General features: G+C 43.6%; 1 protein-coding gene across 22 annotated transcripts in view; it reads left to right on the forward strand.

Annotated features, from left to right (window-relative positions):
* C2CD5 (C2 calcium dependent domain containing 5) overlaps positions 1–25,587 on the forward strand; it is an 88,068-nt gene that overhangs the window by 56,878 nt on the left and 5,603 nt on the right. For 11 of the 22 annotated variants that reach the window (XM_084765833.1, XM_084765836.1, XM_084765835.1 and 8 more), the window contains 13 exons: positions 1,884–2,075; positions 5,335–5,521; positions 7,556–7,720; positions 9,532–9,672; positions 12,364–12,427; positions 12,822–12,883; positions 13,085–13,183; positions 13,732–13,821; positions 14,194–14,281; positions 14,392–14,478; positions 22,229–22,279; positions 23,202–23,303; positions 24,512–24,702. In XM_084765833.1, coding sequence (XP_084621959.1) covers positions 1,884–2,075; positions 5,335–5,521; positions 7,556–7,720; positions 9,532–9,672; positions 12,364–12,427; positions 12,822–12,883; positions 13,085–13,183; positions 13,732–13,821; positions 14,194–14,281; positions 14,392–14,478; positions 22,229–22,279; positions 23,202–23,303; positions 24,512–24,702 — 1,519 coding nt within the window. The remainder of the gene's footprint in view (positions 1–1,883; positions 2,076–5,334; positions 5,522–7,555; positions 7,721–9,531; positions 9,673–12,363; positions 12,428–12,821; positions 12,884–13,084; positions 13,184–13,731; positions 13,822–14,193; positions 14,282–14,391; positions 14,479–22,228; positions 22,280–23,201; positions 23,304–24,511; positions 24,703–25,587) is intronic. The other 11 variants (XM_084765839.1, XM_084765851.1, XM_084765841.1 and 8 more) reach the window with 4 other exon arrangements.

Raw genomic sequence — 25,587 nt, forward strand, 5'->3', positions numbered from 1 at the left:
TCTCCCTCCTGAGTCCGCACAGGAGGTCAGCTTCCTTCTGATGGAGTTTCTGAGCAAGCTGCTGTGTGCCCAGCCTGACTCAGCTGGGAGGGACTTGTATTTGTATCTGTCACAGGGACAGGGAGGGCAGAGTTAGCTATGGTTTTCTTAATCTTCAGAACAAACCAACTAACCTGAAAGACATTTCTAAGTAGTCCTTGCAGGTTTATAGAACAGGCTGTGATAGGTCAGGGAACCGGTGTTGACTCAGTGCTGATCGTGGTGCTCAGTGTAGGTTTGTTTGTAATATGTATGTCATATGAAGTAGTTCTTTTGGCCTCTCAGGAATGTTAAGCTATTAGAAATAAGGAATCTTAGTGTATACCTTTTTCTAGCTTCTTTTCTAACTTCTTTCCTTTTTAAATACTTTTTTTGTTGTTGTTGTTGTTAAAACCCCCAATTTCTTATCTTTTATTCTGGGGTGATTTCACACATGCATTTGGTGTGTGTTGGTCATTTTTGCCCTTCGTTACCACCTCTCTTCACCTCTTATCCCCACTGAGATCGTTTCCCCTAGTGGGTTCCCCTTCTGCTTTCGGTCTCCTTTGGGGACCCACTGAATTTAATTAAAGTTGCTTCTGTGAAGCAGGGGTGGAAGTTACTTACTGGAGCATGGGCAGCATGCCTGATGGCCACCCCACTGGGGAAAATGACCGCCCTCTCGAGGAGGAGCCCATTAGCTGTTGGCACTGCAGTCGCCTCCCACGGAGGGGGCGGGGCTCCATGAGCTCCTCCCTCAGGCGCTATAGGATGTTAGTGCTCTTTACTTTGTGCAGATCTTGTGTCGGAAACCACAGCAGCTGTGTGTTCCTGGGTGTGTGATCACGTCATCTACAGATGACAGTGTTTTACAACAGTCTCATCCTCCTGTGTTGCTTGACCGTGGTGGGGTTGATATGGATGTTTCACTTAGGGCTCAGCACTCAACGTTGGGTCACTTATTCTCAGCAGAGTCTCTCCAGATAGAAATTTCTCTGACCACAGCTAAAAGTAGCATTAGTCTATGGATATAAATGCCAGTGTTTAGAAGGCAGTTTGACACCATGTCTCTTTAGAAATGATTGTAGTAGTTTCCTCAGTTGGGCTTATGACCTCCCTAGCCAGGGACTCCTGACCAGGTTACATACTAGGTATGAGTTCTCCCAGTGGAGTCAGCCTGCCGGCCAATCAGAAAGCAGCAGGTTCCTCACAATAGGCAGACCACTATTGCACCCGTGGGCATGACTTCCTGACAGTTGCTGTTGCAGATCACAGGGTCTTGTTACTAGGTAACACTTTTTCTGTAGAAGCCTGCATCTCACTTAGCCCTTGTGAGCTGCTTGCAGGTTAGTTCTAGCTTGGGATCTGTGTGTCCGGAAACCAAAGCATTTGTTTATCTTACCATTCAGTTCCCACAGGCAACCAGGAGTTGTTTGTTTGGGTTTTTGTGTGTTTATGTTTGTATTTACTAACTGTTAGGAAAATATTACCTTTGCTGTCTATCCATCTGTTTTTATGATATTTAACCCCCAAATGTTTGTGTTAGACATCATCTCTGTCATGTCATGGCATATGATCAAACAGAATTAGTATAACATGACTTTTTTTCCTTAGAGGAGTAGTAATGGCTCCAGTTTCATGGTTGCTAGGAATTTATCAGTCACAGTGGTACCCCTGCTGCTCTGGGATAAGTTGTATGGGTTTATACACAGACACTCCGTACGTAACTTATATTGCTTGAATGGTGTAAGTATTTTAGAATTGCCCTATGACTCTTGTTTGCTATGTTTTGTGTGTGTGTGTGAGGGTGACTGTGCATTGGACCCTGAGTAGAGAGCTTTATTTTTAAAAATCTATTTATATAGGATTGAAGAAAATTTGCCTGTGGGCTGCGGATTCTGCCATATCCCATATGATGAACTGAACATGCCGTTTCCAGCTCATCTCACGTATTGCTGTAACTGCAGGAAACAGAAAGTCCCTGATGTCCTCTTTACAACTATAGATCTGCCCGCAGATGCCGTGGTTGTTGGAAAAGGCTGTCTTATTCAGGCAAGGTATGTTTGTGAGAGCTGTATTGGTGTCCCTGAGTACCATGAGGTGCAGACCCAAACTTATTGTATAATATCTATTAATTCTTACATGTCTGATACTGGACCCACTCAGCAATTCCATTTGAACCTTGTATTTATCCCCTGTACAGCTGACAGAAAAAAAAACACTCTCTGTAACACTCAAGTTTTTCAGTTCTATTGTGTAGGTGTTTATTACATGTATGAGTTAATTTGCCTACTGGCTTGGAGTGCGGCTAAATATCAACAGCTTTAGAAACTGATATATTCTGGAACTGGGTGATTTTTGCTTTTTTTTTTTTCCTTCTCTTTTGAAGAACAGTGTTCCATAATGTTTCTTTTGCACAAAACTCAGCTGTTTGTTAGAATAGGCCATCCTGAAGAATAGCCCGCAGACAGCTCCAAGTGTCTAGGCCACCAGCAACTGCCAGGCTTCCTTGTCCCTTGTTTCTGTCTTCACCTGGAAACTTCAGAAGTAATAACATCAGTTCTTTTCTCATTGAGACTCCTTTGATTTCACAGTGTCTACCGAATCTTTTTTTTTTTAAATTATTTACTTTTATTTTGCATGCATTGGTGTTTTGCCTGATGTTTGTCTGTATGAGAGTTCCGGGTCTGCTGGGACTAGAGTTGTAGGCTGCCAGGTGGGTGCTAGGGATTGAACCCAGGTCCTCTGGGGGGACAGCTGGTGTGGGTGCTAGGGATTGAACCCAGGTCCTCTGGGGGGACAGCTGGTGTGGGTGCTAGGAATTGAACCCAGGTCCTCTGGGGGGACAGCTGCTGTGGGTGCCAGGAATTGAACCCAAGTCCTCTGGGGGGACAGCTGGTGTGGGTGCTAGGGATTGAACCCAAGTCCTCTGGGGGGACAGCTGCTGTGGGTGCTAGGGATTGAACCCAAGTCCTCTGGGGGGACAGCTGCTGTGGGTGCTAGGGATTGAACCCAAGTCCTCTGGGGGGACAGCTGCTGTGGGTGCTAGGGATTGAACCCAAGTCCTCTGGGGGGACAGCTGCTGTGGGTGCTAGGGATTGAACCCAAGTCCTCTGGGGGGACAGCTGCTGTGGGTGCTAGGGATTGAACCCAAGTCCTCTGGGGGGACAGCTGGTGTGGGTGCTAGGGATTGAACCCAAGTCCTCTGGGGGGACAGCTGCTGTGGGTGCTAGGGATTGAACCCAAGTCCTCTGGGGGGACAGCTGGTGTGGGTGCTAGGGATTGAACCCAAGTCCTCTGGGGGGACAGCTGGTGTGGGTGCTAGGGATTGAACCCAAGTCCTCTGGGGGGACAGCTGCTGTGGGTGCTAGGGATTGAACCCAAGTCCTCTGGGGGGACAGCTGGTGTGGGTGCTAGGGATTGAACCCAAGTCCTCTGGGGGGACAGCTGCTGTGGGTGCTAGGGATTGAACCCAAGTCCTCTGGGGGGACAGCTGGTGTGGGTGCTAGGAATTGAACCCAGGTCCTCTGGGGGGACAGCTGGTGTGGGTGCTAGGGATTGAACCCAAGTCCTCTGGGGGGACAGCTGCTGTGGGTGCTAGGGATTGAACCCAGGTCCTCTGGGGGGACAGCTGGTGTGGGTGCTAGGGATTGAACCCAAGTCCTCTGGGGGGACAGCTGGTGTGGGTGCTAGGGATTGAACCCAAGTCCTCTGGGGGGACAGCTGCTGTGGGTGCTAGGGATTGAACCCAAGTCCTCTGGGGGGACAGCTGGTGGTCTCTACTACTGAGCCCCCTCTCCAGCCCCCGACTCTTCAGTCTGTTGACTCATGCTCATGGGAGCCAGGGGTTTTGGCCCTGTGAGTCCCATATTTATAAATCTAGTGCAAAACATGCTCCTGAGCTTTACACCCATTGTACAAACCACTGCTGCTTATGTTATTTCCGTTGAGCTGATGGTTTCCCACTTCCTGTTCATGACCCCCACTTCCTGTTAATGTCATCTACTTCCTGTGACAGTCCCCATTTTCTGGACAGCCTCCCACTTCCTGCTCATGTCCCCCACTTCCTGCTCATGTCCATTTTAGGAATCATTGCTATTGTCCTCCTTTACACATCAGATTAATTCCAGACTTGTATTGAGTTTTGTTCTGAAATATATTTCTATTCTGTTTAGTGTTTTCTTCTGTCTTTTGCTTCCATTTTGGAACACCTCCCTGTCCCCCAGAGAATATATTCTTTAGTATTTCTTGATCTGTTAGTGATGAATATTTTGGGGGGCAGGGTCTGGATGTGTATTTATTTTTATGTTGAAAACATTTTGATCTGTAGGTGGTTTTGTGAGTACAGTAAAAACAGCCTTTACCACTGCCTTCTGGCTGTCATTACTGCTGTATGAGTGGTGTGTTGGTCTGGCTATGTTCCCTTTGAAGGCTTTCTGTTGCGTAATAGGTGCTCAGTTAATTTGTGTTCTTAGCTAACATTTCTCTCTGCTACTCATCCTGTATCACATACAGTTATAGAACCTAAGATTAAGAAAAAATTCCTTGTGTGGTATTTCGCTTACATGTATGTGTACACAACCATGGTCATACCTGGTGCCTTACAGAGGCCAGAAAAGGGCATCAGATCCCTTAGAACTGGAGTTAGAGATGGTTGTGAGCTGCTATGTGGGTGCTCGGACTTGACCTTTGGTTCTCTGGAAGAACAGCCGGTGTTCTTAACTGCTGAGTCACCTCTAGCCCTGGATTGTAAGATGTTTAATTGTGTAGTGATTCTGATCAATTAGTTTCTAGAGAGTCTGTGTGTGTGTGTGCGTGCGCGCGCGAGTGTGTGTGCGCGAGTGTGTGTGTGTGTGTGTGTGTGTGTGTGTGTGTGTGTGTTTTGTTTTGTTTTGTTTTGCTTTTTGAGATAGGGTTTCCTCTTTGTAGCCTTGGCTGTCCTGGACTTGTTTTGTAGACCAGGCTGGCCTCGAACCCACCAGAGATCTGCCTGCCTCTGCCTCCCTGAATATTGGGATTAAAGGTGTGTGCCACTGTGCCAGGCTGAGTTGGGCATTTTTAATGTCTACATAACTGAGCTACAACTTCCAGTAAAGACATACCCAGTGACCGAAATATCAAAGTATTAGTTTTTGTGTAACAAATCTATTTGAGACGAGTGTGTTTCCAAACATGTTTTTAGGGAGTCTTAATAGGGCTGGGCCTCACACCCAGAACCTCAAGCACCCTAAAAAGAACTACTGCACTGAACCAGCTCCCCATCTGGGCATTTCTCAGGAAGGTACCAAGAACTGACAGAATTCCTCTCCTTTGTAGGTTATGTCGCTTAAAAAAGAAAGCGCAGGCAGAAGCCAACGCCACAGCTGTCAGTAATCTCCTGCCGTTCATGGAGTATGAAGTACACACCCAACTGATGAACAAGCTCAAGCTCAAAGGAATGAATGCTTTGTTTGGACTAAGAATTCAGATCACAGTGGGCGAAAACATGTTGATGGGCTTAGCGGTGAGTTGAGAGGCTGTTGGCTGTCTTTCATCAGCTCTGTAGATGGAGACTCTGTGGTGTGGGTTTCAGAAGGCTACATAAGAGAGGGCATAGCCAGATGTGGTAGTACAGCCTTACCATCCTGCACCTGGGGTATGAGGGGCATCAGGAGACAAGGGCTAATAGCTACACAGCAAGACCCTGTCTCAAAAGAATAAGTAAACAAAAGTAGAAGACTTAGCTAAAGAAGCAGACAGTAAACCTTTAACAATTGGACCTGTTTTAAGATTTGGCTCTGGCAATTAGCCAGTTCCAAGGGATCAGTGTAAAAGTTATTACTTCTAGTTCATTGAGTGGAAGCCACTGACCTGAGCTTTATTATTATTCATATATTGGACTGTTGACAATTGCAGGATTTTCGTCTGTGTGTTGCAGCTTTCAAATTGTATTTCTTGTGCCATCTTTTCATGGCAGGTAGATATATTTAAGTTATAAAATCTATGGACATTCTACTCCTTTTTCTATATAAATTTATAGTTAAAATACAGAATTATTTCGTTTCACTTCCTTTTTTTTATTAGACCAAGTATGTAAGTTTTATTTATGATTTTAGGTTTTGAGACAGGGTTCTTGGTAATAAACACATGCTGGCCTCCTGAGTACTGGATTTGTAGGAATACAGCACCATTCTCAGCTGCACATTTCTGTATGTGGTAGATAATTATGTGATTGTGTTGCATTGGGTAGTCTCATGGTCTGAAGGCTAGCCTGTGTGAGCTGACAGGGCAGTCTCTGTTAAGTGTCACTTAAGAGGAGAGGATGGTGCTGCCATAGGCCAACATTCCAAAGTGACAGGGCCTTATGCACTGCCATTGATTTAAAACCCAGCCCTGTCTGGTTCTGCAGCACACAGATGCTGTGGGTCATCAGTCAGCGAATGTAGCCAAGTGTTGATATGAGGAGCTAAGCTGTAGCTGTGCTGACTGAGTTCTGGAAGAGTATTGCCAAGGGCCAGTTTCAGCTGGTATGCAGGCATCATTGTAGAATGTCAAAAAGTTGACAGTTGGTGGATTTCACATCAAATATACAAGCATTCAAAATAAATTGAAAGAACTACCTCTCCCTTTAATGCTTCTTTTTTTCCCCCTTATTATTGTTTCATATTTATTTGTGGGTGTGCATGCATCATGCTGCACATACTGGGGTGCACATGTTGGGACCAAAGGACAACCTGAGGAAGTCTCTTCTCTCCTTCCACCCTGTGGGTCACATGGATAGAACTCAGGCTGTCAAACGTTGCAGAGGGTACCTTTACTCGCCATCTTACCATCCCTGTTTTTGGTTTTTTGAGATAGGGTTTCATGCAGCTCAGGCTGGTCTTGAACTTGTTGTATAGCTGAGGCTGGTCTTAAATCCCTGATCCTCTTGGCTCTACCTTTTAAGAGCTGGGATGGTAGGGGCATGTGCTGCCACAACCACCTGTATGCTTAGATTTCTTTTCATTTTGCCTTGCTTGTGGTAGCTTAAATACACATGCACACACATAGACTTTATTTACTCTATTGTTTCCATAATTTCCCAATGCTGATAGTGTATAGTGATTGCTGTAGAAGGAGAAGTTGTCATGATGTCAAGTAATTGTTTGTGTTGCTGGCTTTGGAGTGAGGTGGGGATGAGCCGTGTGGAGGAGACTGCTCAGGCTTCTTCTTCCCATGTCCTGTCCCTCCTTGACTGCAGCTGCGCTCTGTTGCTGCCCTTCTCTAGACAGCCTGCTACTCACAGGTGGGAAAGCTGTTGCAGTAGCATTTTTCTTTTTGCTAAGGTATATTTGATTTCAAGTGATTTTTATGTACTTATTTTAGATTTTGAGACATGGTCTCCTACTGTAGCCTAAACTGTCCTGGAGCTCACGGTGGATGTCACATTCTCTTGCCCAAATTGCTCAGAGTTCAACTTTTCTTTTTCTTCCTGTCTAGGAAGCACACATTCCTAGACAGGGAACTTGACGCCATGCTTTGATGTTGTGTCTGATTGTGTCCCTGTTGCTTTCACAAGTCGGCCACAGGGGTCTACTTAGCAGCTTTACCAATGCCTGGCGGGATCCAGATTGCTGGGAAGACCCCTAATGATGGCTCCTATGAGCAGCACATCTCCCACATGCAGAAGAAAATAAATGACACAATTGCCAAAAACAAAGAGCTGTATGAAATCAACCCTCCGGTAAGTGAATGAGCCTACACAGGGAATGACCAGTTATTGGTCAGGTGTAGTTAATTTAGCGGACGTCTCCCCCTACTGTCTGCTTCAGTGTCTGCTTTTGGGCGAGGCCTCCTCTGACATCCAGGCTATAGAGGGCAGCTCTCCTTTCAGATTTCACTTATCACTTCCTCATTTGTTTCTTGTGACATGCATGTGCATGTGTCTTTATGTGTGTGTGTACTGTGCGTAAGTTCTCAAACTCAAAGATTTTAAACTTTTTTTCTCTTGCCCACTGTGACTTGTAGAGCAAAGCTCCATTGTAGCCATGTTTCTTGTCCTAGAAAGGTCTCCCTGTAGTGAGAGCCTCTCAGTACAGACTTGTCAGGTGTAAGTTGTTTTAAGTGCTGGCTTCGGCTGGGGTAGTGACTTACATCTGTAATCCCAGCAGGTGGGCAGCTGCAGCAACTCACTGCTGTGAGGTTGAGGCCAGCCTGGGCTACAGAGTGAGAGCTTTCTTGAGAAAGAAAGGAAACAGCCTCTTTGTAAACAGATTTCTTATGGTGAACTTGCAGTCCTGAGAATGTTTCAGTGACTGCTCCTTTCAAGGTGCTCAGCAGCCACAGTCAAGCGTACTGAGCTGGCAGCTGCCTCACATACTGCTTCTGCACCACAGACACCTTCAGCTAGAGTCTGAGTTAAGAGAAACACGCCATAGTTACAATGATGTGTTTCATGAGTTGAAAATGTAATCTTTTGAATGTTATGAGATAGGTAAATTTTTCATTAAAATTGCTTCCGTTACTTAATATTTAGTGTCAGTTGCTTTGTGTTTCTGTTGGATAACAACTTGAGCCTTTAAAAAACAACAATGAAATGCTGGTGTGTTACTATATTAATATCTGAAAAATAGCCAAGCCTAGCTTGCCACCTTTCTCCAGAGCCCTCAAGGCTTGGGGAAGCTAGAGCCGGCTAACGGCTGTCGGTAGTGTGTTGTTGCCAGGGAGCCACATCCCTTTCCAACCACCTCCCCCTCCCAGCTGCTTTTGTGGGTGGCTTTTTTTCCTGGCTATCTGAGCTTTCTTCCGACCTATGTTTGAGTTTCTGTCCAAGTTTGGATTACGTGCCTAATGGGATGGGCACCATTTGTAAAATTAAGTTATGATTTGGGAGCCTGTTTCTAGTCGCCTGTTCTAGCTCCAAAATAATGAGACAGAGACCTGTAGATTTAGTCAGTCAGCATTAAGGCTCTGGAGCTGGGCAGATAGCCATCTATCCTAACCCTCTGTGCTAGTCTGCCCACTTCCCAGGCACGCCCCCAATTACCTGCCACAGTGGCCCTGCCTGGCTGCTCCTGCTCCATCGGGTCAGTCCTCATGGCCACACCCTTCCTCTGCCTCTCCCTCCTTCTTCTTTTCTTTCTTGTGGCCCCTACCTGAGACTCTCAAGACTGAGTGCGGAAGTCCTGCCTCCTTGTCTTCTCTGGCCTAGCTTTAGGGTTATTAGCTTCTATATTAACCAATCAGAGGTTTTGGGGAGCATTCTTTACACAACATTGATCAGTGATCGTGGCAGTGCTCATGTCCTGACTGCAACCAGATCTCGGGGCACAGAAATCAGCATCTGAATACACAACAAATGCACCAGAACACCCCCGCCACTTTTATAGATAAAAGAGAACATCTGTGTCTTCTATGTCCCTAAAGATTAAACTTAAGTATGGAGTTCACTGAATGTTTCTTATGGATGTTCCCCCCCCTCAGGAAGATGCCTGTTAATATAAAACTTTAAAAGCAAACTGAAGAATTGAGTCTTCGTGATTACATTTCTTTCAGGAGGTATCTGAAGAGATGATAGGCTCACCCATCCCAGAACCTAGACAGCGCTCAAGACTTTTAAGATCGCAATCGGAAAGTTCTGATGAAGTTACAGAGTTAGACCTTTCACATGGGAAAAAAGACGCGTTTGTTTTAGAGGTAATACTGCATTGCAGTTTTGAATAATTAAAAAAATAAGATGCCAGGAAACATATTATATGGAGTTTATTGTAGGAGCGTGTGGGGAGAAGGAAAGGGGGGGAGGGTACCCCAGAGAGATAGGGAGTGAGAGAGAGGAATAAAGAGAGCCAGTGGTTAAGAGAGAGAATGGTAGGTGGGCCTGTCCTTTTATATAGCCCTGGGTACGGCCATGGCCCGTGGCAGGTAGGCAATGACATCACAGGTAGGCAGACTGGGGCAAAATCCTAACATTCCTTCCTTTTCCTATAATAAAAAAATGAGGACGTTGGATCGTTTTCCATATAAGGTAAGTTAAAGTATATAAATGTAGGTAAGGGGGAAAGGAGAGAGAGAAAGAAAAAGCCAATAATAACAAAATGTCCATATTATATAGTGAAGGGGAAGGAAAAGCTCTTTGCTGGAAGTTCAGGGTAGAGGGCAGGATATGTCAGCCATGTCCTGTAGCAGATAGGGACCGAGGACTGAGAAGATAAGTATTTTATAATTGGGTTCTAAACTGATGTGGCACTTTGTACTGTGTTGTAAGTATCAGGGAAGTTGTAGAAATCACACAGACTTGAAGGTGGCAGCACTGGTAGCTGGTGCTGTAATGTAAATAGTTCTGAAGCCACCTGGCTTGAAATGAATTGTAAAGTGAGAGCTGAGCAACCATCATCAAAACCATAAAATCTGAATTGCCCAGAAATTCCAAACTTGAGGCTGGGGCTGTAGCTCATTTGGTAAAGTGCTGGCCTAGCGTTCACGACACCTGTGCACAACCCTCAGCTCCATGAAGACTGGATGCACGTGTTGCCTTCACCTGGGACCCTGGTGATCCAGAGGAAGTGCTCTCTGTATAGTGGGACACTAAAGTGTCACTCAGGAGAGACAAGCAGCTGAGTGAGATCAGGGGTGGTTTTGTTTTTGAACCTTTATTCATTTTTAATGCATTTTTGTATGTGTATGCATCTTCAGGTTGTCCCTGAGGACAGGGAGAGCCAGATGCCCAGTACTAGAGTTATAGGCTTTGTTATGAGCCACGCAGCATGGGTGCTGAGAACAAAAGCTGGATTCTCTGCAAGAATAATGTGTGCTCTTGACTGCTGAGCCATCCTCCTGCCTCCTGAGATGAGTTTTTATTTTCAGAAACCCTAAGTGGAGCCATTTACCATTGCTCTGCAGTGTGAGATGGGGGGAAATGGGAGACAGTGGAGAAGCAGATGATTCAGGGAAGTCCTCAGCTCTGAGCTGTGAAATTACCATGGCCAGAGGGAACATCGCTGCCTCCTGGAGCTTGGAGAAATGGGGTTATTAGGACTCTACTTCAGATATAGGAAAAGAGAGTTTCAAGGTGGGCCCTGAAAGTGTCTTACATGCTCCAGGTGGCTCAGCCTCACCTGAGCTTTGACCCAGAGGAGAACTGCTGTGTCAGGCACTAGGATCCTGCTGGCCAGAGGCACACAAGCAAAAGGACTTCCAGTGCAGCCAGACAGTGAGGGCAGGGGACAAAGATGGGGAATGCTTGCCATCTGTTTGTGTGGTGTTTAGGAACTTGTTGCTTGGGATATGACCATTGACTAGGCAGCTAAACTGAAGAGCAGGTAAGCATAGCTGTGGGATGTTCTGGTGTAAGAATACTGGTTTTATTTAGGCTTGCTTATATTTTATAGAGAACATTTTTATAAGCATTTTGAAAACGGCATAAAAATAACCTCAGTATACTTTAATGTATAAAAGGATTCACTTAGAAGTATTTGAAGTTGTTACTGTGTGGAAATTTGCTGATGCTAGAATTTTTGTTTCATGTTACATTTTATTTTTTGTTCATATGCATGTGTCTGTGTGTGTATGAGCATATGGGTACGGGTGTCTGCAGCGGCAAGAAGAGGATGTCTTAGTTACTTTTGTATTACTGTAAGAGACACCATGACCAAGGCAACTTCTAGAAGAAAAGAGTTTATTGAGGCTTACAAGTTCCAGGGGTAAGAGCCCATGCCCATCATGGTAGGAAGCATGGCAGCAGGCAGGCAGATGTGGTGATGGAGCAGTGGCTGAGAGCTTTCATCCTTACCTGCAAGGAGCAGGCAGAGAGAGAGAGCCACTCTGAATGACTCACCTCCTCCAAGGCTGTACCCCTTAATCCTTCCCAAACAGCTCCATCATCTGGAGACCAGGTATCCAGGTACATGAGCCTATGGAGGGTGCTCTCATTCAAGCCGCCACAGAGGGCAGTAGAGTCATCGGGCTGGGCTTCCAGGCTGTTGTAAGTGTCCCTGTTTGAGCTCTGGAAATGGAACTCTGGTTCTCGGAAGAACAGCAAGCACTCTCAACTCTGAGACATCTCTCCAGTCCCCATGTTAAGTGCATTAGCAGGGGAAACACCCTGCCTTTCCTTAGTTCTTAAAACTTTTGTTAAGCCGGGCGTGGTGGCGCACGCCTTTAATCCCAGCACTCGGGAGGCAGAGGCGGGCGGATCGCTGTGAGTTCGAAGCCAGCCTGGTCTACAAAGTGAGTCCAGGATGGCCAAGGCTAACACAGAGAAACCCTGTCTCAAAAAAAAAAAAAAAAAAAAAAAAACTTTTGTTGTTTAGATAATGAAAGAAATTGTTAAGGAACCAGGACCCTTCCGTGTGTAGTGGTTGTACAGTAGTTTTGTCTCTGTGTTTCTAGATCGATGACACTGACGCCATGGAAGATGTGCATTCCCTCCTTACTGATGTTCCCCCTCCTTCAGGTACGCAGCCAGCTTGTTTTGAGACAAACCTGTGTTCTTGTTACAGTTTGTGAGAGGCCTTGCTTTCTTCTTTGTTTCTTAGTTATTCATTCATTTATTGCTTTTGAAATGGGATCTCATGTAACTCAGGCTAGTATGTGGAAAAGGTAATGAAAATTTTGTTTGTTTGTTTGTTTGTTTGTTTGAGACAGGGTTTCTGTGTGTAGCCTTGGCTGTCCTGGAACTCAGAGATTTGCCTGCCTCTGCTTCTCCAGAGCTGGGATTAAAGGCATATGCCACCACCATCACCAGGTGTAATGGAAGTTTTATCTTTAAAGTTTATGGTTGAGAAACATCATTCCTAAAAATCAAAATCAGTAAAATACCACATTTTAATTACAATTTGTTTTGACAGGTTTTTATAGTTGTAATACAGAAATTATGCCTGGCATAAATAATTGGACATCAGAAATACAGGTAAACCTTTTATCAGATTGAAGCAAATACCAAACACATTATGAGTAAGTTTCACTTAACACCTTTTCTTTTTGACCCTAATAGTAATTACATACACTATCCCTTTAAATTTCATTAGTTATTCATTATTTGCTAGGTTTATCAAGCATTAGACTTAGGAAAAGCTAACCAGCTGCCGTGCTGTTCTCTCTCCGCATCTAGATGTTCACCTCAGTGAGAGTGGTGCGGTTGAGTAGCCTCAATCTGACTAACCAGGCCCTCAATAAGAACTTCAATGGCCTCTGTGAGAACTTGCTCAAGGTAGGAGTCTGCCACTCAGAACCCGCTTTAACTAGACCAGTCTCCGTGGTCCCTAGGACGGCAAGTGGCTGAGATGTGCTGTCTGTGTGAGCCTATTAGTCTCACCTGTGCCACACTTGCTCTTCTAAGAGACAGTATTATTTAAGAAGCTATTTAGTTTAGTAGCTTAACTTTAATAAAAATCTAGTATACCTATAGAATGTTTTTGAGAGCCTGAGTTGTTGACAAACTTTAAACCTTTGTTGGTGCTTGTTCTTTGTACAGAATGCTGGGTTTCATCAAGTTGTGTTAGTGCAGTGTGGAGGTGTGACTGGGCTCCCCTTGGTCCCCTTCCTTCCAAGGTAGTCCTGCCTCTGACTTCATGTCCTGTGTATAAGCACTTGGACCTTACCAACAGCCAGTCACTGCACTGTACTCTTAAAAAGAGGGCCAGTGTTGCTTTCCTTTCTTGGTTTTCACCTTTCATGACGTAATGTTCCTGGACAGAAGTAACTCCATGAATTCACTAGCAGTGAAGAGTGAAGTCACCATTCCTCTTTTTTATGCAGAGTTTGTACTTCAAACTCCGGTCCATGACCCCTTGCTGCCTCTGTCATGTGAACTTTACAGTGTCTCTGCCTGAAGATGAGTTAATCCAGGTAATGAAGGTGCCGTTGATTGTAGCAGAGGCTTCTGGCCTTTGGTGATGAGTTTTAATTTAATGTTAAACGATGAGTGGCCTCACTGCGTGCTTTAACCCAGGCTATGCGAAGGTGTGTATTGCATGTGTTGGGCCATGTGTGTCGTTTTCTTTCTGCTGGTCATCTGCAGGGACTCAGGTGAGGGAGGTGCCCTTAGGTATCAGTCACTCAGAAAAGGGGAGGGTTCCGTAGACTGCTGGGTGCCGAGTCTCGATAATCACGGAGGGTCAGCTGTTCAGTTGATGCAGGTTATCCCAGGATGATGCAAGAAGACTGTAAGAGATGTTACCAGTGATTATTTACTAGTCATGCTTGTTTCTGTAATTCTAGGTTACAGTCACAGCAGTTGCAATAACTTTTGATAAAAACCAGGCCTTACAGACCACAAAGTCCCACGCTGAAAAGTCACTGCAGAGAGGTAAATTCTGATGTCTAGGAAGTCAGTTCGCGTTTGTCTGTTAGGTTTTTAAGCCTAAGCCTGGAGCAGGAGATGGCTGCTAAATAACTGGTGTGTGTTTGCCTTTCAAGCATCTACAGATAATGAAGAACTGCTGCAGTTCCCGCTGGAGCTCTGCTCAGACTCACTGCCTTCGCATCCTTTCCCAGCAGCTAAAGGTTGGTGGCATAGAAGCTAGTAGGCAGCATGGTCCTTCCTCTCTCTCTGCCTCCTCACTAGGGTCAGCCTGAGGAGTCTGTCCTTCATCCCAACACTGCTCGTTGTTCTTCCTTTCTTTGTGTAAACGGTAAAGGACATTTCTCTTGGGTTCCATTCTTATGCCTCAATTCTACGAAAGTTTTTACTTTTGAAGATTTTACTTTCCCACTGTATATATTTACATATAGTATATTTACTATTTCATCTGATACGTTTTCTTCTGGTAGAGATTTTTAAGCATTTCTAGATTTCCTTAGAATGTCCAGGGGACACTCAGATTAGCCAGTGCGTCCATCCTTTACACAGTCACTCTAATTGGAGGATGTTGTTTTTCATAAGAATCTGATAGTTTTTGAAATACAGGGTAATCTCTCCTTAATGGAAAACCCTCTGGAGTTCTATAATCTACCGAAAAGAACAGGAGGATTGCTTTTCGCATTTTCTCTTTTTGTTTTAGCATCATTTTTGTTTTTACTTCTCAAAACTGTTTCATTTTATCTTATGTTACCTATAATAATATAAATTAAAATGTAGTTTGCATTTTTCCTAAAATTTTAACTGAGAAATGATTCATTTGTTATTTAACATCAAATTGGTTACTATAATTTCATTACACAATTGAAATTTTTCCTATCTATGAATACTTCTATTGGATAACAAATTATGTATAAGATAGAAAAACTCTGTGTGTGTGTGTGTGTGTGTGTGTGTGTGTGTGTGTGTGTGTGTATGTGTGTGTGTGTGTGTGTGTTCACTAAATAAGTACACGGCCTGTCTGTCTGTATAGGGATATATGTTTATCTCATAGTCATAGATATGAAGAGAGGAGCCAAGATTCTGATCTGGTAACTTTGGTCATCTTTCTTGTGTCACCAACTGAATTCCAGCTTAGAATGTGTACAGAAAATCTTATCCTTCCTTAACTTCCTTAGAAGAATAAGGAGGAAACCCAGTTCAAAGGTATCTGGGTTCAGATTTCGAATAAACAGTTTCTAGAGGAAAAAAAATATATTGTTAAGAATCTTCCTGGGGGGGGGGGGGGAAGAATGCTCCTGAGGAGCTGACAAAATAGCTCAGAGGATTGGGTTTGGTTCCTAGCACCCCCAAGGCAGCTCACAGCTGTCTGTAGTTGTGGGGACCTGACGCCCTCTTCTGGCCTCTTTGGTTATCAGGCACACATACCCAGACATACATGTGGGCAGAACACTTGTACACATAAAATTAAAATGTCTTCAAAAGGTCTTTCCTGAGCTCCTTAGGTGCCCTCCCCCTTTTCAGGGATCATTTGTTTTTCTGAAATGAGAAACCACCCCTAAAACCTAGCCAGTAAAGGTTTAATATGTTGCTTGACAAAAATATTGGAGTTGGGATGCATACTAGGTGAATTTTAACCATGCTGTCATTAGATTCTGCAGAAGATTAGAATGAAACTTATAAGTTTGCCTTAAGCATACTTAGATGTCTTCCAAAATATTGCAGTGAGTAGCATCTACTACTTCTGTGGTCAGTGTTATGAAATGATACTTTGTGAACTAAAGAACAATGGGAAGAAACCTAAGGGTAGAATGTCTTACATGTGTACTGCTGCAGTGTTTAGGGCTGTTGTAGGCAGCATGGGAGGCCTGGGATGGAGGGAAAGTGGTGGGAAAGCCTGTGGGCAGCCCTGTTCCTACACAGCTGCGACAGTCGGCTTTGGCTTCTCATGTCTGAAATCTGAAAAGTTTTAGGCTTCCTTTTATCCTTTAAGTTTAAAAAATTCCTTGGTTTTCTATGTTCTGTGATTGTTACATGTTTGTATTGTTAAAAAATAAAATGAAAAGGCTGAATTGATGCTTGAGTTCAGAGAGCTCCCATCATTCCCAGGGTTTCAGGAAGCTCAGTGAGTTAGAGCCCTGAGCCCGAGTCCTCACCAACTTCTAGAGTCCTTCTCAGGGTGGTGACAGCACTGCCCTCCTGTGTCCTGCTTGAGAACGGCTTTCCAGAGTTAGAAAACCATTGAGTCGGAGCACAGCACCGTCACTGCCATCCTAAAATCTGAGCCATCCTGTCTACTACTGTATGTGAAAGTGTGCCATCCAGGGCTCCATGCCGAAACTGCTTTTCTGGAACATGAAAGCCACCAGTGAGCACTTAAAGGTGTCTCTGTCCCTTTCCCACATGTCTGTGTGAGTTCTTGTCTGTGCTGCGTGTATACTGTCTTTACTCTCTCACCTGTTCAGGGGGACATGGGCCGAATATACCTTAAAATGTTATTTCAAGATAATTGGACGATTGAGGGTGAAGTGGGTTGTGAAAAGGTCTGAAGACTAGCCCGTTGTCTTATAACACGAGTGGAGTGTTTGTGTGCTGTAACCAGGCAAAGTGTTGAATAGAAGTAGAAAGTGTGGGGAAATGTCTGTTTAGAGGTGTATAGGAGGCGGGAGAGGAAGGCAGGGGGTAGGGAGGAGTGCTCAGGGTCTAGCCTGCTCTCTGAGTGACCACGAGGGTGTCCAGGGCAGCTGCTCACAGTGCACAGTAAGGGCAGGGTTTGTGTGGCTCTGCTGAGTTGGCTACCTAAACTGGCAGAATTATTTCTTTTGAACAAGTCTATAACTGTTGACTTCTACTTTACATTCATGTTAAAAAAAAAAAAAAGAAAAAGAAAAAAAGAAATGATTTGTTATGTGTTGATTTTCTTTTATGTTGACAGAGAGAATAGACTGAAGAGCCAAGCATGTTTGTTAACAGTTGCACTTTGTTTTTAAATTAACTTTTTATTTATTTATTTATTTTTGTTATCCACAATGGAAATGTATGCACTGCTGTTGTTACATGCATCTAATTCACTGTACAGAGTAGATCAGGGTCTGACTTGTCCATCCATGTTCAGTTTTCTTTTTCTTGATGTATTGTTTGGGGTGTCGGGGTTTCCTGACAAGTCTTAGGAGGAACATGCATGGTGTGGTATCACCATGAAGTGCTTTTTAGGATGCTGTGCTGTAAGAAGGCAGGGCAGCACAATCTTTCCACTACTTTCATAACAGTTGAGCCTCATTGATAGCCATGTTTCTGGCCATTTTCTGCAATTTTTTAAAAGAAATATATTTTAAAATGATACATATAGAAAAAAGAAAGAGATCAAATATAGTAGAATGTAGAATCTTTTTTATGAGAATTTTCTAATAGAATGCAGATGAACTCAATAATTTTGTGCTTTAATGTTTGTGGAAGGTTAACACTACTTGAAAATGTGAAGAAATAAATCTTGAAATATTAGTTACAGTAGGCTGATGGACTTAAGCAACTATAAGCCACATACTCCTTCAAATAGATCTCAAATATGTTATAAACCTAATCTATTATTCAGTGATAGTTTCATGTAGATATTGATAGCTTACTACTATCAAACAGTCTAATAGGATAACATAGTTTTTATTGGCTCCCGCTTCCTGTCATCATGCAGCTCAGGGCTTGCTCAGTCCTTCTGCTCATTGGCAGGTGCAGCAGCCTGGCAGGGGAACTCTATTTAATGCACACTGACGACAGGAGCCAGCATGAAAATCTGTAAACATTACCTTTTATTTTTCCTACAAATGAAGAATGTTTATGAATTTATAACCATATATAGTAGCTCGTTATGCTACTACAAATATCTTTGTATAGTAATAGTCTCTTGCATATCTGCTGTATCTGCTTTTTACAAACTGTATATTTTGGTGTTATGATCAAAATGGTGACAGCAGTAAAAAGAATCTGTAGTCCTTACATAGTTGGATGGCCAAAGCAGTGGCAGGTGAGAGATGCTGTTTGGGTAGAGAATGAGGAAAATGAAAACTAAGGAGGGAGAGGCAAACCAGGTGTGACCCAGAACTTGGGAGGCTGAGGCAGGCCAGCCTGGGATGTTAGAGTGTGAATGAAATGAAACTTAAACATAAGTACAAGAATCTATAGCCCATCCAAGAGATGGGACGGAAGGCAGGGGCTTGGTCAGCGAAGAAGCAGGCGTAGGAAGTGCTCTGACTGTCTTCAGGGCAGCTTGAGGTCAGGGAGACGCAGAAGAGCAAAGCAAAGCAAAAGGCCGAGGCTGATAAGGAGAGAAGTCGTGAGGCATAGTCTCAAGAAGAACTGATGCCCAGAAGTGGGTGCAGGAATATGACAGAAAACTAAAGAAGAAGGTAGTTTATCTTTAGTTGAAGATGTATGTGACCCACATGGAATTTCATTGTATGTCATCAAATGTACACATAACTAGCATGTATAAATGCCTTACTTTTGATTTTTTATTATAAGCTATTCATATTGAAGCTGCTGTTTCTATATTTATACCTTAGTAGTTTACAACTCCTGTGGAAATTTCTTTATCAATTCATCCACATCTAAATAGATTTATATCAATCTTTAACTTTATTATTAACTTAGTCATTAACCACCTTTTATAGATATAAGGTATATCTAATCATTCATAATATTGATAAAAATGCCTAAAAGAATGTAAAACTTAGCTGTGATCATAGTAACTTAAAACTTTGAGTGTTTAAATGGGAAAATAATAAAAATTGAAGACTCTGGGTTACTTTATCAGAGAACATTATTTGTAGGAATTTTAAAGACAGTAATTTTTATAAAGATGTTCACTTTTAAAAATTTTAGAGCAAAGATGATTGATAAATTGTACTGATAGGAAGAGAAAAGTCACAGGAATTAGTGATTTTTGTTACATCAGCCTCTGTCCACTGTATGATGTTCACCAGAAAACAAGGTGACTTAAAAAGAATGAAACTTTCTCCCTTAGAGTCTGGAGGCTGGGAAGACAGGCCTGCATTGAGTGAGGTTCTGTCAACCTGGAAGGGCCTTCTTGCTGCATTGTAATGTGGAAAGAAAGATCAAACTGACCCTTTACAGTGGTACCAGTTTCACTGGAGGATTGAGCCCTGTGGCCTAACCAGCTTGTAATGCTGTTTTCATGGCATCAGAATGTCAGCATGTACCTGAGAGGAGCTAAGCATGCAGGCCATAACCCCAGCTGGCTGTTACAGACCACTGAGAAGAATGTTTGAAGCATATGAAAGGAGGAAGGAGGACTCTTGCCACTTGTGCTGCTGTTGTTTTGGTCATTAGTAGACTAATTTCTGCTAGGCCATTCTTAACTTCAGTTTGTTTTATCCTCCATCCTTGTGGACATGGGGCTTGCTAAGTGTTACTCGAGTAAACTAAGAGAGTAATAGTCTGTAACCTTATTTGCTTTGCCTGTTTGGATTTATTTCTTTGAGAGTGACAGAGGTGTCACTTAATGGCACCTTTTGTTTTGTTCTTGGTTTGCTAACATGGTCTTGCAGTGCACTGTAGCCCTAGCTGGTCTGATACTTGCTATGTAGCCCCTATTGGGCTTGGATTCTGCATAGTCCTCCTGACCCAGACACCTGGGATAGTAAGTGTGCCCAGCATGCCTCATGTGGTGACTTTGTTAAGAATCAGAAGTAGGGGCAGCACGATGAGTCAGTGAGTAAAGTCTAATGACCTGAGTTCCATCCCCAGCTCTCATATGATGGGAGAAGGAAGCTTGCTTTCTGCAGGCTGTCTCTTAACTACTCACATGGGTGCATGTACAGGCACACGTGTGTGCATGCACATATATATTCTGAGGACTTTCGTGTCTAAGGTATGCAATTTGCACTGAATTGCCAGGGTTCAGTTGCTGTCATTCAGCTTATGTTGAGCATCTCTGCAGGAGAAGAGCTGTGATCAGAGCAAGTGTGCCCGTGATTACTGTGCTCCTCCAAGTGCAGTAAATAGGCTCTGCAAACACTGAAGAGTCTGTGATTCAAAACCTTTGAAGTCTGGGAATAAAACCTCCCTTTATAAATGCTCAGAGGGAAAGTAAGAGAGACTCACACAGTGTAAAAATCATGTGGTCTAAAATAAGGGGTTTTTTTTCTCCCTTCGTTTTCTTTCTCAAGAGCATGCACTCTTGCTAGCTTATTCTCTGTAGAAAAAGAGTAAAATGTTGCTTGTTTATGTTTTCTTGAGACAGGATCTTAGAGCCCAGAGTGACCAGACTCACTGCATAACTGAGGATGCCTTTAAACTCTTGATCCCCCTTAAAAGTGTGCACTGCAGTGCTTGGCTCGTCATTGTGTTTGTTACAAACACAAAAATTTTCATACTGTTTGTACCACCTCTTTTTCATGTGGCTCAGCTTAGGGTGCCACTAAATCAGACAATAATACTGAGTTATGGAAGAGAATTTCATTTTAGTGGTTTCTAAAATTGTTTTAGTTGTTTCTTCTTTATCCTGGGAAAAAAGCTCATAGAATGCCTAATCCAAATTATACAGTCTCTGCCTTTCTTTTTTTCTGTTGATTGGAGATCAAATCCCATAGCCTGTGCATGGTAGGTAATGAAGCTACAGTCCCCTAATTCTTGAACTATCCGTACGTTCCCAGCTGGTAGGTGTTTGCCATGACCCAGCTCAGCTATGCGTTCTGTAATGGATAGTCAGAGTCTATCCTGATCAGCCATGGCCACGGGGAACCCTGGAGACCTGTAAGCCTGGAGGAGGCTGGTTGTTCCTTAAGTATGCAGCGAGTCCCTTGCTGTCCTGACTGTTAAGCCTCTGAATAAACATCAGGACCAGCTAGCTTCTTCCTGTATCCCCATCTCCTTCTGGGCTTCTAAGTTCCCCAGTTGGCTGAATCAGGAAGACTGCCTGGCCTGTGGACATGGTGGTCAGTGTTTGGACATGTCTGCTGCATGGCTCCTTCCCAGTCATCTTGTGGCCTGCAGCTAGCCGGCTCATTACTCCACTCCACATCAGAGGACTGTCCACTACTGCATTCTCTTTCCAGTGTTAGCTACCAGATTTGGAGGCTAGTCCATTTAGGAGAATGTTCTGTCCAAATCATGTTTTGAGTAGTTAAATTTTATTAATTTGAAATAGTACCAAGAGGCCAATACATTAGAGATGGAAAATATATTTACTTTGTTCTTAATGAGCTATTTTTCTCAGTTTTAAAATTCCTTGAAACAAAAACACAAGCATGCTAGCATAGAGAGAGCATGAAGAGCAAAGACAGCTTGGCTTTAGCAGTGCTTTCATGGTTTCACAGCATCTTGCATATGCACAACAGAGACCTAAGGCGCCAGGAGAACCTGTCAAGTCTCCTAGGAAGGGCGTGACACTGTTTGGGATTCCTAGTCATCTCTCTGGAGATCTGTCACCTCTTAGTTTCACAGCAAAGTCTTGCTACCACCAGAGGGAGTTGTTGATGAAGTCAAATGAAGAAGTTGGAGATTAGGCGGCTGAGGCCAGGCAGTGGTGATGATCGTGGACCATGGGTGCTTACTTGGTGTGGGATTTTTCAAAGGACTAGCTCTCACCCCTCCCTAAAAACATGGCCTTCCGTTCCTTCTCCCCACCCCCAGCCTTCCTTCTGTCCAGGCTTCTTACATTGTGCCACCATTCTATAGCATGCTACTGTTTGTAATTTCTCCAGAAACTCACTTTGTGTTATCCTAAGCAACCGTCTTGCCAAGATGTTTATTAATGGGGCTAGTTTTTGTATAAAGGAATTGCCTTTTAAATCCTAATGCTTGTGTTTGGTTTGCTTTTATAACGAAGCCAGAAAGATATGCTTAGTCTATCTTCTGGCTTACTGAAGATCCTAACAAGCAGCAGAGAAGAGGTGCTGCTTGTCCGCATCCGAGCTAATGTTGTCCGTATTGTCTTATTAGAACACCTGGAGAGTGCGAGCTCTAACTCAGGTATCCCAGCTGCACAGAGAGGTGAGTCTGCCTAACTAAGCGCACGGTCACTGCAGGCGTGAGGCTGTAGCTCAGCAGACATACAGTCACAGTATAGGAGTGCACTGGACAGAGGACTGACCCCAGAGACGGCTTTGTTGTGTTTAGAATGTCTTAAGAATGCAAAAGTGCTTACTTTGTTATTAATATTTTTAAGTACTTGAAAGTTTTCTGAGTTTCTAAAGTTTTAGTTCTTTAACCTCTTATAAACAGTAGCAATGTTAACGTCACTGTTGACAGAAGAGGTGCTAGCTGCGCCCCTCCTCCTTGTCACAGGCTTTGCTGCCCGAAACCAGACGTACGTGGAAGCAGAGCCTAAAAGACTGAGGCCCTCTGGTTTTCTTGCTGTTTTCAGAGCTGGGTCCTTGATGGTGGAGAGAAGATATTTTTAGTAAGAGATAGGTTAGTGGGGTGGTGGTTTTTTTCTTTTCTTTCTTTTTTGTTCTTGTTGTTGGTTTTTTTTTTCTTTTCCCCTTCAAACATTTTTCAACACTTATATTTTAGTTTTAATTTTCAGCAAAAAATAGGAAAAGGGGTTGCTCATAATGGGTTGATTATAAATTGGATTACAAATTGAAATCAAATAGAAGCAACTAAACTCTTACATGAGGAGAATGGGGAACTAAGCAGACCAAGTCCTCTGCTCAGGAACTGGCTGGACTGAGCTTGGCCCCGAGACCATGCAGTCACGTGCCCAGCACTCCTCCAGCCGCTCCTGGCTTTGGACACGTGGAAAGGTAAAGTGCGACTGTCCACCAGCTCTCCTGTCTGATCTGAAAAGGTCACTGGTTCTCTAAGCTACAGTGAAGTGAAGTTACATCATCAGAGGAACATTATGGACAGTAAGACACGTCATCCATATTTTTTCTTTGTGTTTTCTTTTGTTTTCTGTCTGTGTTTTCAGCAGCGTCAGCTGATTACAGTTCCTTTGCAGACAGATGCAGCAGCTGGATAGAGCTCATTAAACTGAAAGCTCAGACCATAAGGCGCGGATCAATTAAGACAAGTAGGCGGACGTTTCTACCACATTCTGATGACCTGAGAAGCATATCCCTGATTTCCCAGTGGTGAAGGCTAGACCTCACTGCCTAGTAACAACATTGCCAGTCAGTCGTGTTTGAGTGTGAAAGCTGAAGATGCTTGGTGTGTGTGAGAAGTTATCACAGAGCCTTTTGGTGGTTCTTGTTAGCTGAAGAACTGCCTTTGACATCTTACTGCTTGTGAAAGGACACAGATGCACATCACAGCCCTGTCTAGGAGGACCTAGCCAGCTTTCTTGTTGAAGAGACACTCTTTCAGGACCCAGTGAACTGCTGGCTGCATGGCTGTCAGCTTCCTACGCCTGAGGGACAGGGATCAAGTATGTCTACAGAGAAAGCAGACAGCTTATCTTCCTGCTAAACTCGAGGGAGATGTTTTTATAGCCTGTGTTTTGGCAGGTTTTGAGGAAAGAATAGTTGAATGAGTTCATACTAAAAGGAAAAGAACTACATTTTAGAGGAAAGAATACAAGGCATATATCAGAATTGTATTTTTAATCCTAAAGGTACTAAATTAATAAGTACATGACCTTGGCTTCCTCCTGCGGAACCAGGGCTGATGGTGACTGTGGCTGTTGTGAGGTTAGAAACACACCGATGTGTGGCTCAGCTTACTGCAGTTACTAAATAGGCGGTGGTAACTGCTTCGCCTGCTACTGCCCCAAAGGCCTTTAGACAGCCAAGACCGTGCGTCAAGGCTGAAGCCACATAGCTGTTTAATCAAAAAAGTATGGGAAATAAACACAGGAACACATCACACCTAGTGCTGCCTAGGCTGCCTAGAAGCCGACAGTGCTGGAGTTGCCTGAAAAGGCGGGAAATGTGCAGGGAGCAGAACAACTTCACACTCTCCTCGGATGATTTGTTCCTACAGCAGCTACCTTACTGCTCTGGCGCTTTCCTCTCTCCGCTGTGTAGCCGTCATTGTGTGTCTAGCCACACCGCATCAACATTTTCCTTTGCAGGAATGCCATTTTCCTTCCCAAAGAGCTCCATTCCGGCACCCCTCATGTCTCTCTCTCAGTTGCATGTGCTGCATGGTAATCTCTCTTCTTTCATGACATGGCTTAGCCTCACAGACAGCTGAGTGTTGTCACCACTTGTTTGGAAGCCTTAGGGGATGAGAGTCGCCGGTGTCTGTTCTTAATGTGCCCTTATCTTTCTCCAATTTTAGCTGTGACAGTTGAAAAAGCAAGTCCCATGGGTGATGGAAATTTTCGGAGTCGCGCTGTGCCACCTTGTGCAAGTTCCACAGTTGGGGTTGTTAAGATGACACCTCTTTCTTTCATTCCTGGAGCAAAGATAACTAAATATCTTGGCATCATTAACATGTTCTTTATTAGAGAAACTACTTCTCTCCGAGAGGTAACTTGATAAAACTTAACTGAAATGTTTTTTTTCTTGAAAGAATTAGTAATAAAACTGTTTTATGTTTTCTTCTAAGCACAGACATTAATATTTTACTTGCCTATTTGTGACCTATTTGGTTAGATTTTTGTATTATACTTACCAAGTTTTATACAGTAGCCCATTTTACAAGAGTTGTATCTGATTTAAGCCCATTTGTTTGTATAAGTTCTAGATCTTTATTGTAAAGCAAGTAACTTTCTCCTATTTGATTCAAGAGTGAAAACCGCCCTGGCAGGACATGCTAAGTTTTCTAAATAGGTATATATATTTGAGATATATTTAAATGGCAGTTTTTAAGGACCCACATGTAGGAATAGTGAATTTTTATAGTAGATGTGTAGCGCAAAGATACATTTATTTTAGCTTTGTGGTTTTTCCCTCTGAAAAAAGAATAAGGCTGCCTGCTCCCACTCTAGACAGTGCCCAAAACCCTGTTTCTCCAGGTTTTTATTGCACACAAGGAATTGTTACATAGTAGCTATAAGATTTTACATGGTTTTGATTAAACTCAAAATCAGGGCCACTCTATTGTGCCATTAGTGACATGAGAATTTCACTAAGAAGAAAGGAAATTCTGTTCTGTCCTATAAATCAGGACTGTTGAACGAATTAGTATTAAGGACAAGGAAACCTAAGTGACTGGCGTGTGGGGCGCTGTCCTTGTTGTACTGTCGTGGCAGTTTGTGTTGTGCGTATTTCATGGGGTGACTCAGCTGTGCTTTGCTTTGTGTCACAGTAAGGGCTGTGTTCCTGGAGCAGCTGTCTCTGCCACACTTCCTTCCTCAGCATGGTGCCTACCTGGCACACAGCAAGCCCAGTATGTCTTTATGTAAACAAATA

Source organism: Acomys minous, assembly GCF_964271855.1.
Source record: "Acomys minous genome assembly, chromosome: 17".
NCBI classification, from domain to species: domain Eukaryota; kingdom Metazoa; phylum Chordata; class Mammalia; order Rodentia; family Muridae; genus Acomys; species Acomys minous.